Source organism: Otolemur garnettii, unplaced genomic scaffold (genome assembly GCF_000181295.1).
Source record: "Otolemur garnettii isolate 467f Iridium unplaced genomic scaffold, OtoGar3 scaffold00247, whole genome shotgun sequence".
NCBI lineage: Eukaryota > Metazoa > Chordata > Mammalia > Primates > Galagidae > Otolemur > Otolemur garnettii.
The window spans coordinates 1,021,934-1,040,249 of NW_003852642.1; the positions used below are offsets into that span (position 1 = coordinate 1,021,934).

The following is an 18,316-nucleotide window of genomic DNA, read 5'->3' on the forward strand; positions in this document are numbered from 1 at the left end:
CCCTGAGATATCACTAATTCCAGTGAGAATGGCCCACATCATCAAAATGTTACAGTTGTTGGAGTGGATGTGGAGAGAAGGGGTCACTTTTACACTGCTGGTGGGCCTGTAAACTAATACAACCTTTTTGGAAGAAAGTATGGAGAATCCTCAAAAAACTCAAATTAGACCTCCCATTTATTTGATCCTGCAATTCCATTACTAGTCATCTATCCAGAAGAAAACAAATCATTTTATCATAAGGACATTTACATTCAATTGTTTATTGCAGCTCAATATGTTAAAACAACATAAATGCCCACCAACCCAGGACTGGAATAACAAGCTGTGGTGTATGTATAGCATGGAATACTATTCAACCATTAAAAGAGATGGAGACTTTACATGTTTTGTATTAACCCGGATGGAGATGAAATACATTCTTCTTAGTAAAGCATCACAAGAATGGAGAAACAAGAATCCAATGAAGCAAGAAGCAATTATAATAGGAAGACAGTAGATGATCTAATTCAAGGGGAATGAGGGACTGAGGAGAGGGAAGTAGGGAGGGGAATGGAGGAGTCACAGTATATGGCACACCTCTTGGGGGTGGGACACAATTACAAGAGGCACTTTACCTAACTAATACAATCAGTGTAATCTAAGTCTTTTTACCCTCAATGAATCCTAAACAATAATAATAATAATAAAAAGAATAGAATGAACCAAAAAAAATACACAAAATAAAACCAACCCCCCATCCACACACACACACACACACACACACACACAGAAAACAAAAAGCAACAACCTGGAAATGTAAAGGAGAAAAGAAAAATATCCTGTGCACCAGTGGATGTTTCTGTGTTAGGAGATGGAGAACACATGTCAGAAATAACTCTTGTTGAGAAGATCAGGTCTTGTATTCCTGATTTAGCTGCCCTCAGTCAGTACCTATTTCTCATTAGCATTTACAGTCCATGATGTTGTGGTCTTAAAACTCTCGCTAGAATCCTTAGAAGGTAAATTTGACTGTGCCTCCTGACAACAGTTACTGGGGGCATGGAAGCCTCTCAGCTCACCCCCGGCATGGATGCTCAAACTCCTCAGGTGTGCCAGAGCTGGTCATGTACTCTGCAGACTATTTCTCCTACACAATGTTCCCACGATGGTGGCCCAGCTAGCAGCTAAGCCAGTGGGAGATCTAGCCCACCAGGTATTAAAACCCAGCCACTGGACACCAAGTCCATCCACTTGTCAAAGACCTCCATGGAAGTTCCAATTCTCAGTCCATCCCCAAATCAAAAACCTACAGGACATCCCCTTCCCTTCTCTAGACCTCTAGGTAAGGGCTGGCCAGCTGGCTGGTCCCTGACCATTTCCATGCACTTGCTTGTCCTGCTGGCTGTCCTTAGCTCCTGACCTCTTCTCTTGTGCCTGTAGTCAACCAGTACTTCAGTGTGCCCCAGAGTGATGACACCAGGTAGGTTCCCCACACCAGGGATGATTGGCTATTTTTTCCCCTGCCTTGCCGTGAGCAGGGTAGTAAGATGTGTTTCTAGTCTACCATCTTGCTCCACTTTCCAGAATTTTCTTATATCTTTTCTCCCTTTTTTAACTCCTTAAAAAAAATGTGGAGAGCGAATTTACCTGCACACCACTACATTTAATCAATTTTTTTGTTTGTTTACTCTCAACAAACAAGTATAATTGAGTCTATATTACAATTGAGTCTATTGCATCATAGCTTGCCTAAGTTTTTACTGAAAAAATACATTGTCCTCAACTAAGTTATAAAATTATTAATGGAATAATTGTCTATTTGTTCATCCATTCATCACCTGTATAAGATAGAACTGTCTTTCAACATTACAAATAAAGTTTCAGCTAATTTAATTGAAAAATAATTAACATTGTAGATATAGATAAGTAAGTAATCTAAAGGTAAAGATATCATGTTTTATTACAGATATATAAGAAAGCAACTCTTACAAATATAATTCATGCTTTATGAAAGTAAATTATTTGCATGGTAATTTTCTTAGGGCTACTATGACATTCTTGTTCCTTAAACTATGTATCATGGAGGTAAATAGGAATCATAATCATATACAAAATATAAAGTTTGTAAGTTCCTGCTAAATCTTGGGTCTTGAGTCTTAAAAAGGCATAATACCTAGTCCAAAGAGCAAAGCCACAGCCATAAGATGAGTGGACCTGGTGGAGAAGGTTTGTAGCTGATGGCAATTTTAGGACTGTGCAGATGAGTTGACTATAGGAGACAACTACCAACAGAAATGGACCCATGACAAACAGAGCAACAGCTTATCATTCGCAAAGGTGGATTACCATGGTGGTGCAAATGATTAGGTTACATTGTTTGCATTTCTAAGGTGAAGTTCAAGTTGTGGTTGAGCCCTTCATCTAGGGGGTGTACTATACGCACTTATGTTTTGTGCATTAGTTGAGAGTTTACCAATCCCTCCTTCCCTTTTCTGCCTTCTCCTCCCTCCCACTTGAATAAAAACAGGGTAAATATTATTTTAATTTAATTTATATTTTTATTTATAACTTTACTCAAAGCATTTTAATGAGTTAGGAAATGATAGAAGATTATATCAAAAGGAGAATATATTTTAATAAGTACAATAATACCCCAGTTGATATAGTTGAGCTAAGGAATAGGATGCCTTATTATTATTTAAAATAGCACATTTTTTTTTACTTATTGCAATTACCACTTCATAAGTTTTGTTATTTTCCTTTTCTATAAATTTTCAGTAAAGTATGGAACTATATAACAAAAATTAAATTTCATAAATTTATAATTAGATCAATTATCTGCCAAATAAATGTAATATTGAATTTCTTCCCACCTACAGGAAAGAATGAGTAAGGATATCCAATCTACATTAACAGGAAATCAAGGTAACAGTTTATTTCTAATTGGATAATTAATATCAAGTTCAAATAAGTAGATAATGCATTAAATATTAAGATAGCAATTATCTCAAAGTCATTATGATATCTTTGCTCCTCAGAATGCATGTCATAGGGTTAACCACTGATATAGAAAAGAGAAAAATTTGTGTCTTCTGGAAGAATGTTTGGATTTGGGTCATAAATATGTAATGATTGTGGACCCACAGGGTAAAGCCACAACAGTGACATGAGAAGAACTAATGAATAAGGCTTTTATTTGCTTTGTTGCTGATGATAACATCAAGATGCTGGGGCTGTTTTTCTTACAGGATTCCAGTATCACCGTACTAGGGATCACATCAAACAGCACGACACCTGTAAAGACCAGCATCATTCATGGAAGTATCTCTGTCGGCCAGCTTCAGGACTGGGGGGATGTCCCAGAAGTGACTGATGTGGTTAGATTCACAAAAGGGCCTGGAAGAAATCTGGCAAGTCTGTCCTATCTCAACAGGAATGCTAATGATCCAGTTGGGTGTGGACCTTGTGACTCACAAACTGGTTATCGACCATCACTGTCCAGAGGAAGCTCCATGTTCCCAAGTATTAGGAGAAAGCACATTTGTATAGCACAAGTGAATGAAGAAATATTTGTTTTCTGAGTCCAAAAGTTTATGAACATTCTAAGAAGGGTGACTGACACAAATCAGACTTCCAAGAAAGAAAAAAATATTGTAGAAAAAATACATGGGAATCCAGAGAGCCTGGTCAAACCTGGTTATTAAAACAAGGATACCATTTCCCATCAGGATTCTCATGTAGACAAGAAAAATATTACAGAAAGAAATATTAAGACATTGAGAATTCTAAAACATCTCCAAGGAATACAATTCTTTACTAAAGTAAAATTTGCTTGCAGAGGTTTGATTTCAGTCTGTGAAAAGAGTGAAATTGTTTATCTTTTCAGCTTGTTTTATATCCACTAGAAGAATCTGAGTAATTAGTATATAAAATTCCCTATCTCCATTCATATTTCATAATCCACAATTTTAAATCCTAGGATCAAACAAGAAAACTGGGTTCTAATAGTTAATATATGATAAATTCTAAGCATATTAAAATAAGTAATATATAATACTTAGTGCAAATTTTAATGTAATTCAATGGCTCTAAAATTATACATTTTTGTTTTTTTGGGTTTTTTTGGTTGTGGACAAAATAAAGCGAGTATTTTATTAAACGCATTTGCAGACAGAATCTTAAAGTAGAAGCATTTATCTGTCTCATGTTTTCCTACCATTAAAGTTTGAATTGTGTTTTTCAGTAATGCCTAAATTCTTCCACAAATCCTTTCCCAAGCATGATGTGGGCCTTCCTTTCCATATCGTGTGGTTATAGTTCTTTGTGTATTCTCTGCCTCTGAGAACTTCCCATAAAGCCTGGACTGTGTTTTTTATTTCCTTAAATAGGCCCATACTAACTTCTAACAGAATTCAGAATTTTGACATATGTGTTTGATGGTGAAAGGATGTGACTTTACCTTACTTAATGGTAAGTAAAATAGCTGTATAGTGTTCAGAAATATATCAATATTGGCTTTCTTTCTCAAAGTTAGTAATTTTTAAATATTTCTCAAAAAAATTGTTTGCTTAAAGTTTTAACCAACTTTGAATATATAAATAACCATTCTGTGAGGGCAATACATCTAGAGATGACTTGGAAATAATAACTCCCACATTAAAAATTCATATTCCAGGGTGGTGCCTGTGGCTCAATGGGTAGGGCGCCGGTCCCATATACTGAAGGTGGTGGGTTCAAACCCGGACCTGGCCAAACTGCAATAAAAAAATAGCCAAGCATTGTAGTGGGCGCCTGCAGTCCCAGCTACTCCAGAGGCTAAGGCAAGAGAATCAATCCCCTAAGCCCGGGAGTTGGAGGTTGCTGTGAGCTTTGTGATGCCACGGCACTCTACCCAGGGTGATAAAGTGAGACTCTGTCTTTACAAAATATAATAATAATAATAATTCATATTACAAACCTACTATTTTTTCAAGAAAATGTAGAATATTGTGTGTTTAACAAAAATATCAGAAATGTAGTCTCCTTTAACATAGGATGCCTATTTTCCTATAGTGAGTCATGAAAATATACACAAATTTAAACCAATATTTTTCTTAGAGGAGATCTACTCTAAATAAGATTCAGTTATTTCATTATTATGAATTATCATTTCATTGAGGAATTATCACTAAACACACTGCGCTTATGTGGGGCTCTATGACCTTCAAAGTGATTAGTATCAACTTTGTTTTCAGTTTCCTCTATAAGAAAAACAAGAAACCCAAATTCAAAGCCTTTGATTTCAATGATATTTTTGCATTTAAAAACATCTTTACATGCTGAATGTTGAATCTTGATTCTCAGATGACTACAATGTCCTAAAATAAAGAGTGTAAATACAAAAACTACACAATGTAAAATAATTCAGACTTCACCAGATTTGTTATATTCATGTTTTTCTCAGGAGACTAGTTTAAGTATATATGTTAATGTATATATTATATGTAATACAAATATCCGTATGTGTTTGTATTTGGTTATTAAAAGACATGTTTTAAGAAAAAAGATTAATGGCTGGGAGGTATGGCTCACACCTGTAATCCTAGCACTCTGGGAGGCTAAGGCTGGTGGCTTGCCTGACCTCAGGAGTTGGAGACCAGGCTGAGCTAGAATGAGACCTCATCTCTAAAAATAGCTGGACATTGCAGTGGGCACCTGTAGTCCCTAGCTACTGGGGAGGCTGAGGCAAGAGAATCAGTTGAGCTCAAGAATTTGAGGGTGCTGTGAGCGATGACACCACAACACTCTACCACAGGCAAAACAGTGAGACTGAGTTTCAAAAAGAAAAAAATAAATGAATAATTAAAAAATATATAAAAAAGAGGAAAGAAAAAATTAACAGAAATTCATATCTCTTTCCCAGTATATGTGCATTCAAAACATCTCATTATCTGTAAATGAAAATATTCTTCTCTCTGTCCTGTTTGTATTACTTTTCACATATCTCCTTAATATATATGGAGAAAATATATATTCTCAGAAATATAATGTGACATATTAAGGAGATATATGAAAAGTAACACAAAGTTGATACTATATATTCTCCTGAAAATATCCTTCTCTTTGTCCTGTTTTTATTACTTTTCATATATCTCCTTAATATGTCACATTATGTTTCTGATCTTTCATTCAAATCTGGTTTTCTAGTCGCTCTGACCAAAGCAATCCTTCTTGAAAGCCACCCATGGGATTCAGGTTCCCTGGCCACTACCCTACCCCACCATATCTTGGCAGGAGCAAGCATACCCTTGAGAAAACAACTCTTCTTAATTGTCCACTACAATTCACTGGAAAATTTCCAACTCAAAATTGTGCCATTGTGTCCTTTACTTAACTCTGCGTTTCTCAACGTTTCTCCTGATTCTTCTACCTGAGTCTTGCAATATAGCAACATTAGCCTTCTCCCAACCATTTCATGTGTATACTTTATTTATTATGATAGAATTCTGTCTGACTGACACAATAACTTGGTGACTAATTAATTATATTTGTTAAGGACAATATTCGTTGTATTTCAAGCTTTACTTGATAAATGAAATTATTTTAAATCTAAAATATATCAACAATAAAACTTCATAAAATCTTTTCCTAAGCCAATGTTGTTAAGAGTTTTCCCTACACTTTAGTCTAGGATTTTATCACTTCTTGCCTTAAATTTAAATCTGTTATCCAGTAAGAGTCAATTTTTGTAAGTGGTGAGAGGCGCAGGTCAATCCTCTGTTTGTGACTAACTGGTTCTCCCAGCACCATTTATTAAATAGATATTCTTTTCACCAGTGTGTATGCTCTTGTTTAGTTTATGGAATATCAAGTGGAGAAGTCCACATAATGTCCACACTTCCAGCCTGGACAGCAGAGAGGAGATGGAGCTGTCCATGGAGATGATGGAGGTCTTCTGTTCTGTGATGCCCCAGGAAGGCCTCTAATATGTGAAGTCCAGCAAACACCTCAGTGACCTTGGCCCCACCCTGTGCAGGTCCTGGGCAGGGCTCACACCTGCACCTCCCTCCAGATCAGCATCTTAGAGCTACAGGGAGGAACTTGCCAACTGAGGAGCTGAAGCCACAGAATTTCATGCTGGTTATCTCCTGTCTATTTGGTTCTAAGTCTGGTGCTTTCACCTTCACGTGATTTTCTTCCTTGTTTCTCTGCGTCTGTTTCCTGAACTTTTTCCATCTTTTCTTCCATTATAAGAACACTTGTCCTTGGAGTTAGTGTGCATTCTAAACCATTGTAGTCTCATTTCAAAATCCTTAGCTTACCTCTACCTACAAAAACTTTTTTTTTCAAATTAGGTTACATGTGCAGGTCCTGGATCAAGACAATAGTTTGAGAGGCCACCATTCAAACCACTGCATACGTGTAAGGATACTTCATGGTGAAAATTCAGAAGTTCCCAATACTAAATAGATATCACTAAAGCAAGACTGAAGCTATCATGGGAGGAAGTGATGTGACCAGAAAACAATAATATCAGTCTAGAGAAAATGGCATTAGAGGAAATATTCTCAGAATTTTAATCTTAAAAGGACATGGGGAGAGGCAAGAGATATAGAAGTGCAAAGGAAACCCCAAATCCCTTGTTTCCACCATCTTCACTATTTCTGGTTTTCCTCATTGATTCAATCCAACCATAGAGTGTGTGAAACACAGCAGTGCCTCTGAAGGAATGAACAAAATTTATCCCAAATCACAGACCCTGGTTACGAGACACAGTTGGTTAGCTTTCACTGTATTGCCTAGGTAGTCCATTGCTTAGGTAGTCGATAGTTAATTTTTGATTTTGAAACTAATATCTTTTATAGCTGAGTTAATTTTTACTCTGATTACATGGAAGCCCTTAACTGAACTCTATAAAAGGACCCTTGACAAAATGTGGGGTTGTTATCATAATTTCATTTTCTTAATATTTTAAGTACATGATATTTTAAATTTAAGATTAATAAAGGGGTGCATACAATTAGGATACAAAGTTTGCTTTTCTAAGGTTAAAGTCCAGGTTGTAATAGTGTCTTTACCCATGAAATGTGCATTACACTGGGGCCATGTACTTGTCGGGTAGGAATTTTAATCATTATTATTTAAGAGCAAGGAACAAAGCTAATATGTTTTTTGGTTGTGGCTACATGATTAACCTAAACAAATCATTTCTTTAATTTCAAGTCTTTGTGTCATGTAAATAACTTACCTAGTAGTTTTCTCAGTGCCACCATGATATCTTTGTTCCTCAGAGTATAGATAATAGGATTTAAAGTTGGGATTAAAACAGTATAGAAAAGAGAAATCAGTTTCCCCATTCTTCCAAATTGATTTGGTTTGGGTTGTAAATAAGTGATAGTAGCTGTTCCATAGAATAAAACCACAACTGTCAGGTGAGACGAGCAGGTGGAGAAGGCTTTAGAGCGCCCTTTGGCTGATGACAATTTGAGAATGTTGGAGATGATTTTGCTGTAGGAGACAACAATCAACAGAAATGGAACCATGATAAACACAACTGCAACTACGTAGACGGCTATCTCATTCACAAAGGTGTCCCCGCAAGCAAGCTTGAGTACCGGGGGAATGTCACAAAAGAAGTGATTAATTGTGTTAGACCCACAAAAGGGCAAAAAGAAAATCTGGCATGTCTGCCCAATTACTACTGGAATTCCACTGATCCAAGAGGCCGCTACCAGCTGAATACAGACTTTGTGGTTCATCACCAGGGAATAGTGCAGGGGGTTACAAATGGCTACGTACCGGTCATAGGCCATCACTGTCAGGAGAAGGCATTCTGTGCCACCAAGCATGAGCACAAAACACATTTGTGCCGCACAAGCGGACAAAGAAATACTTCCTCTCTGAGTCCAAAGATCCATGAGCATCCTTGGGATAGTGACCGTTACATAACAGATTTCCAAAAATGAAAAATTGCCAAGAAAAAAATACATGGGTTTCTGGAGAGCAGGGTCAAATCTTGTTATTAGTATTATGATGCTGTTGCACATCAGGATAGTCAAATATATGAGTAAAAATATTCCAAAAAGAATCCACTGGAGGTTCGGCATATCAGAAAAACCCAAAAGAACAAATTCCATTATTGTAGTCATATTTGAATTTTCTGTTTTAATTTGATTTCCATCTGCAGATATGGTAAATTCAAGATGGTTAATTCATCACATTTTGACCCACATTTTTCTCTCATGCTCTGGGTGTGCTGCATTGATACTTATAAACTCTTAAATTATTTGCACCATTACCTTGCTCTGTTTCTAGGAAATGAGTTTGGAAATTTCAGAAATGAACTAATTGGGAGTTAAAACCAATTCAAGAAATAAAATCTCAATGTATTTTACTGGACTGGGATTCAGTGACGTTAGAGGCATTAGGAAGACTGCATTGTTACTTAGATAATTTGATGAGAAATAATGTCTTATCATTTCACCCTTAAAAGTGGAATTATAACATAGCCGTTGGTCATTGTTTGTTCTGAGCTTAAAATTTTCTTTGTATTGGTCATCATATTCCATGTTCTTTTGATTCAAAACTTCCTCCTCTAATCTTTTGTCTAATTCTTCTCAAAATAAATTTTAAGTCCTCCCTTTTATATATCAATGAGAATAAATTTCCTTGACCTATTTCTTTGTTACTGAGGGAATAAATAATATGTAGTTGCTCTGTTTTATATATCTCATTATTTATGCTTAATATAAATGATAGCAATAAACAAATTCTCTTCATTAACTTTCCCTATTTATGGCCCCTATATGATATATGCAAAATATCATTTAACTTTTAACTGAATCAAGAAATAACAATTCTTCACAATAGTTTCTCGTATCTCTTTTCTTATCCAAGTGAGAGTCTCATTCTCATAAAATTTCCTTACTACCAAATACAACTCTCTTTCTCTATTTTTCCTTCGTAAGTTTGTCTTATAAAAAATGGATTTTCGTTAAACACAACTATTCTTTACTCTGACTGTGTAAATGGCCAGAGCATACACATGGGACCAAAATCTGAAACAAACACAGTGTTGCTTCACTTCATATTAATGGCATTATTTGACAACTCCTATTACAACTTTCTCCATATTTGTTCTCTAACCTTACACAGCAAACATTTATGTATTTTTCTATCTCCTCAAATCTACTACATTATCAGCTGATGCTTTTGACTTAAAACATTGATAAATAAAATGGATTAGGCAAATACGATCTCACATTTACATATTTCTATCAATGATAGTTTTCAAGATTACCTTGTCCTTACTATCATTATTTGTCATACATTTAGCTTTATAACAAAGTTAAAAGATACATGATCTCTATATTAATCATGTTTTTCAGATAAAGATCTAAGAATTCTGTGTTTTGCTATTTTAATAGTCAAATCTGGATGCACAAAGTTAAAACTATTCTTAAATAAAATACCTTGTGAACACAGTTACAGCTTACCTTTATGGATTTGCATGAAGCTGTGGATAAGAGTGTAAGTGATTATTAGCTTATAAACTTTTTATACTCTTTTCTTCAGGAAGCTACTACTTCTACAATATTCTTGCTTGCTTCAAAGAACAGCTGCTCTTAAGTAGGGATGGTCACACTGACCCATGGGGACATCTTCTCTTGTGTATCAACTTAATTTCTGGAAAGCTACTTCTACTTGCCAGTCATTCTGGTTCATTTTTCAAAACTTACATTCTTAAGATAGACTCATCCTCCTAGTCATCCCTAAGTGGCTTGAAATGTCCTTAATATGAGGGACGTAAATTAAATATCACTTAATTGTTTAGCATCTTCATTAACTTTGAAGAAAAAGTTAAAATCTTTCTAGCTGTTGTCTTCGCAGCCCTTAAGACTTGATGTGAATTTTCCTTCCATATTTTTATTTCCATAATTTGTCTAGATCCAGATTATCCGGAGATTCAGAAAAAGTGCCATGTGCTTTGTCACACAAACTTACTATGCTCGATGCCCTCAATATATTGAGTGGTGAGATCTCTCTTCAGAATTGGAAAACTCCCTTCCCAGGTTAACTTCTATGGAAATTAAAGCATGTGATGTCTGCTGACAAAAAGATAGTTTTTTTTCCATATTGTGTTATCTACTGAGGCATCAGGGGAAGTACGTTGTATCCAGGTAATTGTAAGTGTAAGTTGCATCAAATAAAAATAAAGAAAAAAAAGAATAAACTTTTCTTCTCAACATCCTTTTCCAGTTTGGACTATTTCCAGGAATGTGTGGAGTGAAGGTTGTCAGACATGAAGTAGTGAACCCACTGTCTGCTTCTGTGTGTAATTGTGTTCATTTCTTCCTGTCTGGGGTTCTATAGCTATGTCACAGTGTGTTTCGAAAACTGTATTCCTTTATCTTTCATATGAAGTGTGGATGATTATATATTGATTTCATAATAGTATTGAAATATAGTTATTTTTTTTCATTCCTGAGATACTTTGCTACTATTCTTCTTAGTGAAGTATCCATTCATATAAACATAAAAGAGGTAAAGCCTCCATCTTTTTTTGTGGCTGCATACAAAAGATAAAACACAATTATAGCCCAGAAAGAAGGAGAGAAGAGGAGGGCCAGGGGAGGGTCAGGGAATGAACAGGTGGAGGGGGAGGGAGGGTAATCAGTGAGACCTCACCTACGGTGCGTATTGCAAGTGTACATGTCACATATATTAATAGTAGAGCATAAATGTCTGAAAACAATAATTAAATAAATGAGGAGAATGATATGTTAGCCAGTTTGATGTAAACATTCCAAATTGTATATAAAATCAGCACATTGTACCCCATAAATGCAGCAATGTACACAGTTATGACCTAAAAACGATAAAATAAAACCATATTCCTTTTATGTACTTTAAATCTATTTCTCTTTACTACAGCATGAGTGTCATATGTGAATGCTCTGAAATCTTTATTATCACTTATTTGATATTCTCAAATGAAGCTTTTTCCACAACTCTATAAATGAAAACCGCACTCATGTTTCGCCACAAACTTGTCAATTACATAAAGGCAGAGACAAATTGAATGTTCATATTGGGTTAGACTGATTTAATCCCTAGCCTATCATTAAAAGGGAGAATTGGATATTCCATGATTCATTTAAATACTACTATCACCTCGATAAAGCTAAAACCTGAAACAATACCTCTGACATATCAATAACTTAGCGAAATAAACACATTTTTCACACTCCTATGGCAGTTTCCCTAGATGGCTCTGCAGTCCTCTATTGCATAACTAGCATTCAGATAGCTGAGAATGAAAGACACAGCATAAGGCAGAAAACCTACTCTTAAGGTCTTCAACACATAATACGCATGTCATTTCTACACATATGGTATTTCAGAAATGAATCATATGGTCGAACTTAAATACATGAGACTCAGGGAATGTTATTTTACTGTAGGTCAAAAAAACAGAAATGTGTTCGGAGAAAATCCACAGTCCTTAATTTTGGTCACTAATAAAAATAAATAAATAAATACATAAAATAAAAATAAAATTTGGTCACTAATAGTGAGTTTCACCCCGTATGTCCCCAATGCATAGAGTTCATGCTCAGAAAATCTGTGCTCTTGGATTACAACACATTTTTCTACACAAGGTGGTCCTTGAACCAAAAGGAAAATTTTCTTCCATCCCACACTTGGTACATAGTGAAATTAGACTCTTGGGTCCGCTTTGTAGAGACACAGCTGTCACTAGCCATCAGCACAGAATCTTAAGGACATTTACCCTGGGCACAAAGAAATTTCTTGTTAATTTTTCTTTTCAACACCTGGAATCACTCTTAACATGGTTTATCTTCTTTCTTTGTCTCATCTGGAGGAGATTTCAAAACTCACAGCCTCCTTGAAAACTGCCCAGTTTCTGCATCTCACTTAATATTACAGCAAACCTGAGGACCTAGAATCTATTTACGGATCACAGAGCCAAACACACTTAAATTTTGACCTTGTGAAAATTGTGATTGTGTTGGTTATAACATTTTGTTCAGAATATTAAGAATTTTTACCCTAATTATTTCACAACACTTCCTATGACATCTTTTTTTCTGAAATGTAATCCTTAAATAATCTGGCACCCATGTCTCCTGTTTCAAATTAAAGCTCACCAACTAGTAGGTTTCTGAGGTTGTAGACACTAGTTAAAGGATCAATTTCTTTATTACCCAAATTTTGACATCTTCAAGAGTGAATAGGGAGGCTAAAATTAATTCTTATTATATTGTATAACATGGATTTTAAGACAGTTTCAAAAGAAAAACAGAGTACAACAGGAGGTATACATTTATGTTTAAGGTCAAGTATTAAAAGTTACACAACAAAATGATTAATCATAGTACATGTCCATGTATTTTAATTGTTTTAAATATATATTTACATTTTATACAATATAATTATTATTTTCCAGTATGATCTTACTTTAGCATTAATAATATCATCAAGATATAATTTTCAGAAAATTAAATACAGGCTTTAAAACATATTCAGTGAGCTTTAAAATTCAATGAGAACACAGATATATTCACTTAGGAAATTATCACTGCAATTAAGATACAGACCATTCACATTCTTGGGAAACATTTCCTCTTGCAGCTTTTTGATATATCTTCCCTCTACCATTAATGTCAGGAAACCGCTATTCCTATTTCTGTATTATAAATAAATCATAATCAAAATAATATAACCTACATCACAGTGTCCCAAAGCTGAAGATCCTGGCTGGCATGGGTGTACTTCAATGAATTGGCTGGTCTGTGTTCAGTATTATTTTTGAAAAAAAAAATCCTTGGAATTGTTTTTATTATTATATTTATCTTTATTCTATTCTTTCCCCATTCTCAATCATTTACATTACATTTTAATTGCTCCGGATAGATATTTATTGGAAAATCTTGGTGATTCATTCATTCTCTGCTTTGCTCTTGGACACAGTACAATTTGGTTCTTAGGTTTTTGATCAGAGTTGTTAACATACATTCTTATTGTTTTTACCCAAGTAAAAAGCCACAGTGCACTTTCCTCTCCGCTGGAAATGTTTGTTCAGTAAATGTGAGCAGAACTAAATTTTTTCAGTTCGGGCTAACAGCCGTAACAACAGTCGTATACTTCACCATGTTGTTTTTTAACCATAAATCCTGAGACAGTTTATAATTCCTTAGAAATTTGTCACTTGAGTTTATGACTAATGCTTTAGACAAGTATGGGATACTGCAAACGGATGTTTCTTGTATCACTATGAATAAGAAAACGGCATAACCAGTCACCATTTTTCTTATCCACAATGAGCACAGGTTTACTGTGTTTTTTATTACATGGGTAACAGAAATTGCTAGTAATAAGGAACAAAATTTCAATTAACCAAATAAAAATGGAGGAAACATTGAATCTAAGAAAAATAACATTGATGATTATATTTTCATTCATTTTCTCTGTGTGTGTCATATGCATGTTTGTGTATGCTATCTGTTAATTTTACACTAGATGCCTAGGTAAACAATTATTATATTGAAACAAATATTTATTGATAAAATCATGTAAATAAATGTAAATAATAAATGTATACTATTACATAGCGTATCAAAAAGGTTTATAATATTTGTTAACTCATAATTATATAATACGTACATTGTTTTCAGACATTAGAGTTATAAAATAACTAAGTTTTCCATTTCTTCTATTGTTTCAAGGAGAAAATAAGAATTAGTAAAAATATTGTGAATATTTCATGACCTTCCTGCTGTTTAATTATTGGTAAATAATAATAATATTTGCTTTATTATATAAGATCATGTTACATAGAAAAGTTTAATACAAAATACACACAAATTAGGCTGGTATCATACAAACACCATTTATTCAATTCTGCCCCCATTAAATAATACTTTGTCACTAAGAAATTATTTCTCTGAAGAGTCATTGCCAGGCCAAAATGGAAGCATAAATTTTAATTAAAACTCAAGGCCAAAGTGAAAAATGGCTATTACAAATACATGGAAATGAATTATACAGTTTTAAATATTGACTGTAATAGGCATCAATCATTGTTAAAAGTTGTTATCAAGGGGAGATATTACACTATAAAATTATGCAATTACTAAATGGATACTTTTCTATTTGCCAACACACAGATAACATGTATAAATTGAGACAAGAGACTTTGAAAAGTAACTTTTAATTTGGAAATATTTGTTGTTGTATGTACAGATAGAAAGTAGAGTTAAAGACAAATATCTGCTGGCATTTCATTATCAATATAGAAGGAACAAATTCCTGAAAATGCAATTCACTTTCAGGGAAGTCAATTATTTCCATAGGTATTTTCCTCATGCCATGACGGCATTTATTTTTCCCTGGACTGTAAGTTGTATGGTCAAACTTGAGAATCACAACAGCATGGAGAAGAGAAAGTGCCCTCTTTGTTCCTACTGAGTTACAGGTCTCCCTGGGTCTCAAATAGGTCATAATGCCTGTTCTAAAGAAGAACACTGTAACCACAGACGAGATGCACAGGTAGAGAAGGCTTTGGCCTGACATGTACCTGATGGCAGTTTAAGACCATGGAGATAACCGTGCCATAGGAGATGAGTATCAGCATAATTGGATCATGACAGATAGCACAGCAACTATGTAGAAATCTCTCATTCACTAAGGGGCACCCACAGAGCAGCTTAAGAATTGAGAAGTGTCCCAGAAGTAGTGCTTGATATGACGGGAACCACAGAGGGGCAAAGAGAAAATCTAGAATATCTGCCCTATGTGGAATGCCAGTGGTCCAGGAGCCCACACCATCTGGATACAGACCTCAAGGTTCATGACTAGAGGGAAGTATAGAGGGTTACAAATGGCCACCCAGAGGCCATAGGCCAACACGTCCAGGAAGAAACATTGTGCTTCCCTGTATAAGCAGCACATTTGTGGAGCACAGGAAACTCAGGAGATGACTTTTGTCTGCATCCTAAGATTTAAGAGCATTCTTAGGAGAGCTACTCGTACATATAGATTTTCAAGAACGGACAATTGCTAAAGAAAAAATACACGGGAGTCTGGAGAGCAGAGTTCACCTTCGTTGTCAGGCACATGTTACTACTGCCCAGTAAGATCATAGCCTAGGCAGCAAAGAACAATCCACAGAGAAACCACTGGAGATGAGGAACATCACCAGCATCCAATAGGTAGATTATCTGCTGCTGTTTTTTCTGTTGTTTCATCTCTGAGCAAGTGAAATTTAGCATGTATTTTTCACCTTACGTTCTTTTATTGCCTTTTTTACAAATTATCTGAGAACGTCCAAATTCACTTTCATGACCACTACAATTGTTTCTGATTTAAGATTGTTACTATTTATACGTTTCCTATTTTTCCAGTTTACATCCTATGAGATTTCACTATCCCTGAAATTTTCTATAGCGCTATTCCATTATACTTTCTGAAATGGTCTAGGACAAACCACCACAGCCCAGCCACCGGGAAATTGGCACTTGCTAGATAGATATGGAGCAGGGTCACAGAAGCTCACTTTGAATTATTTATCCTTCTGGACAATCTCATTGTCCTGTTTGCATTCTCTCAATCGCTATATTATCCTGTGCTTCCTCATGATTGTTTTCCTCACATACATTTCTGACCTTCTATTTCAACGCTTTAATCCCCTCATTTCCCTCCATGAGGGAAATGGTGCTGAGTATAACTCCTCCCATTTATACAGTTCATATTATGCAAGGTTTTTTTAAAGAGATCTTTTTTATTGTACATATGAAAAATAAAAAAAAATTCCCTTGGAGAATATTAATAGAGAACAGAAGACATTTTTATTCAGAAAGATTCTTTTGAGAACATTGATCCAGAAACAAACAATAAAAGGGGGCTAACCCTGGGGTATGTTCATGGCCCACGTATATGTGGGCGGACGGGAAGAGAAGAGTCTGCGCATTACGTTTTCTTTTGTGTGCACTATTTAGACACTTAGAACTGCTAATGGGGGATAATTTGACCAATAGCATGTAGGTTTATGATTGCAAGCCAGTGCTTTTTTGTTTGTTTGAATTCTTTTTCCATGATTTATTTTCCATGTAATGTTATGTGATTATATAAATTGTGTCAGGTTTGTTTTGTCTTTTGTGAGAATTTAATGAGATGTGATTGACAAAATTAGCATCTATCACTTTTAAGCAGATTAATTATTAATTATATTTACTTATAATGATGATTATGATATGTCATTGAAGTTAGTAGTCAGCAGGGTTATGCTTACTGATTATATTTACTTGCTTAAAATTAGGATTATTGTATGTTATTTAAGTCATCAGTCACTTGGATTATGGGATTATAACATACTGCTCAGCAAAATTATACACAATGGAGTTACTGAGCTACCTCTTTGGTAAACACTTTTTCAATTCTTCCCCTTCTTTGGGGTCAGGTCTAGAGTCAGTTGACTCAGGACTCGAGGGAACCAAATTTAAAGGATTCTCATTCTTACAACTGATCCAATTGTTTTTTTTTTTGTTTGTTTGTTTTTTTGAGACGGAGCCTCAAGCTATCCCCCTGGGTAGAGTGCCATGACATCACGCTCACAGCAACCTCCAACTCCTGGGCTCAAGCGAGTCTCCTGCCTCAGCCTCCCAAGTAGCTGGGACTACAGGCGCCCGCCACAGCGCTGGCCATTTTTTGGTTGCAGCCATCATTGTTGTTTGGTGGGCCCGGGCTGGGGATTCGAACCCGCCACCTTGGGTGTACGTGGCTGGCGCCTTAGCCGCTTGAGCCACAGGCGCTGAGCCAACTGATCCAATTGTTACACAATCCTGGACATTAGTCCCTCCTCAGACCCTGCACCCAGGAGTCTTCTGGCTCACCACCAGCCCCAGCCCTAGCTTTCACCTCTGCATCCAGCTCTTTGCACATTGTCCACCAAACATGCATCAACTTAATATGATAGACAAGGAGCACCGTCTCCCCCAGAATTGAATTATAGCTCTCCCACCTACTAGCTCTGCAACCTAGAAAATGTAGACTCTAACAATAATATTTTCTGTCTCCAGTGTGATATTTCTGACACTTCCTTATCTTGGGTTGAGTTTCATTTGTGGCTGCTTTTCATTCATAAAAAATAATAATATTTGGGATTCATTTACTATTTGAAAATAAAAGAGTTGATTTTATGTGAGATAAAAAATACAAAATAACATATTCAGAATAATTATGGCTTCTAAAAGCATTAGAGAAAAAGCCAAAATTAATCTATGAAAATTTTGATAAATAATAGAACACATTGTATACAACCATTTTTTTTCAG

General features: G+C 35.4%; 1 protein-coding gene across 1 annotated transcript; it reads right to left on the minus strand.

The window, feature by feature from the left end:
- Window positions 1-8,192: 8,192 nt before the first annotated feature.
- On the minus strand, window positions 8,193-9,158 carry LOC100943415 (olfactory receptor 10AG1). The gene has a single exon (XM_012813165.2). It carries the CDS (start codon window positions 9,108-9,110, stop codon window positions 8,193-8,195), a length of 918 nt encoding a protein of 305 aa, XP_012668619.1. The 5' UTR covers window positions 9,111-9,158.
- Between the last annotated feature and the right edge of the window lie 9,158 nt (window positions 9,159-18,316).

Coding starts and splice junctions, on each gene's coding strand:
- LOC100943415 (XM_012813165.2), bottom strand. CDS start 9,110: ATGACTACAATAATGGAATTTGTTCTTTTGGGTTTTTCTGATATGCCG.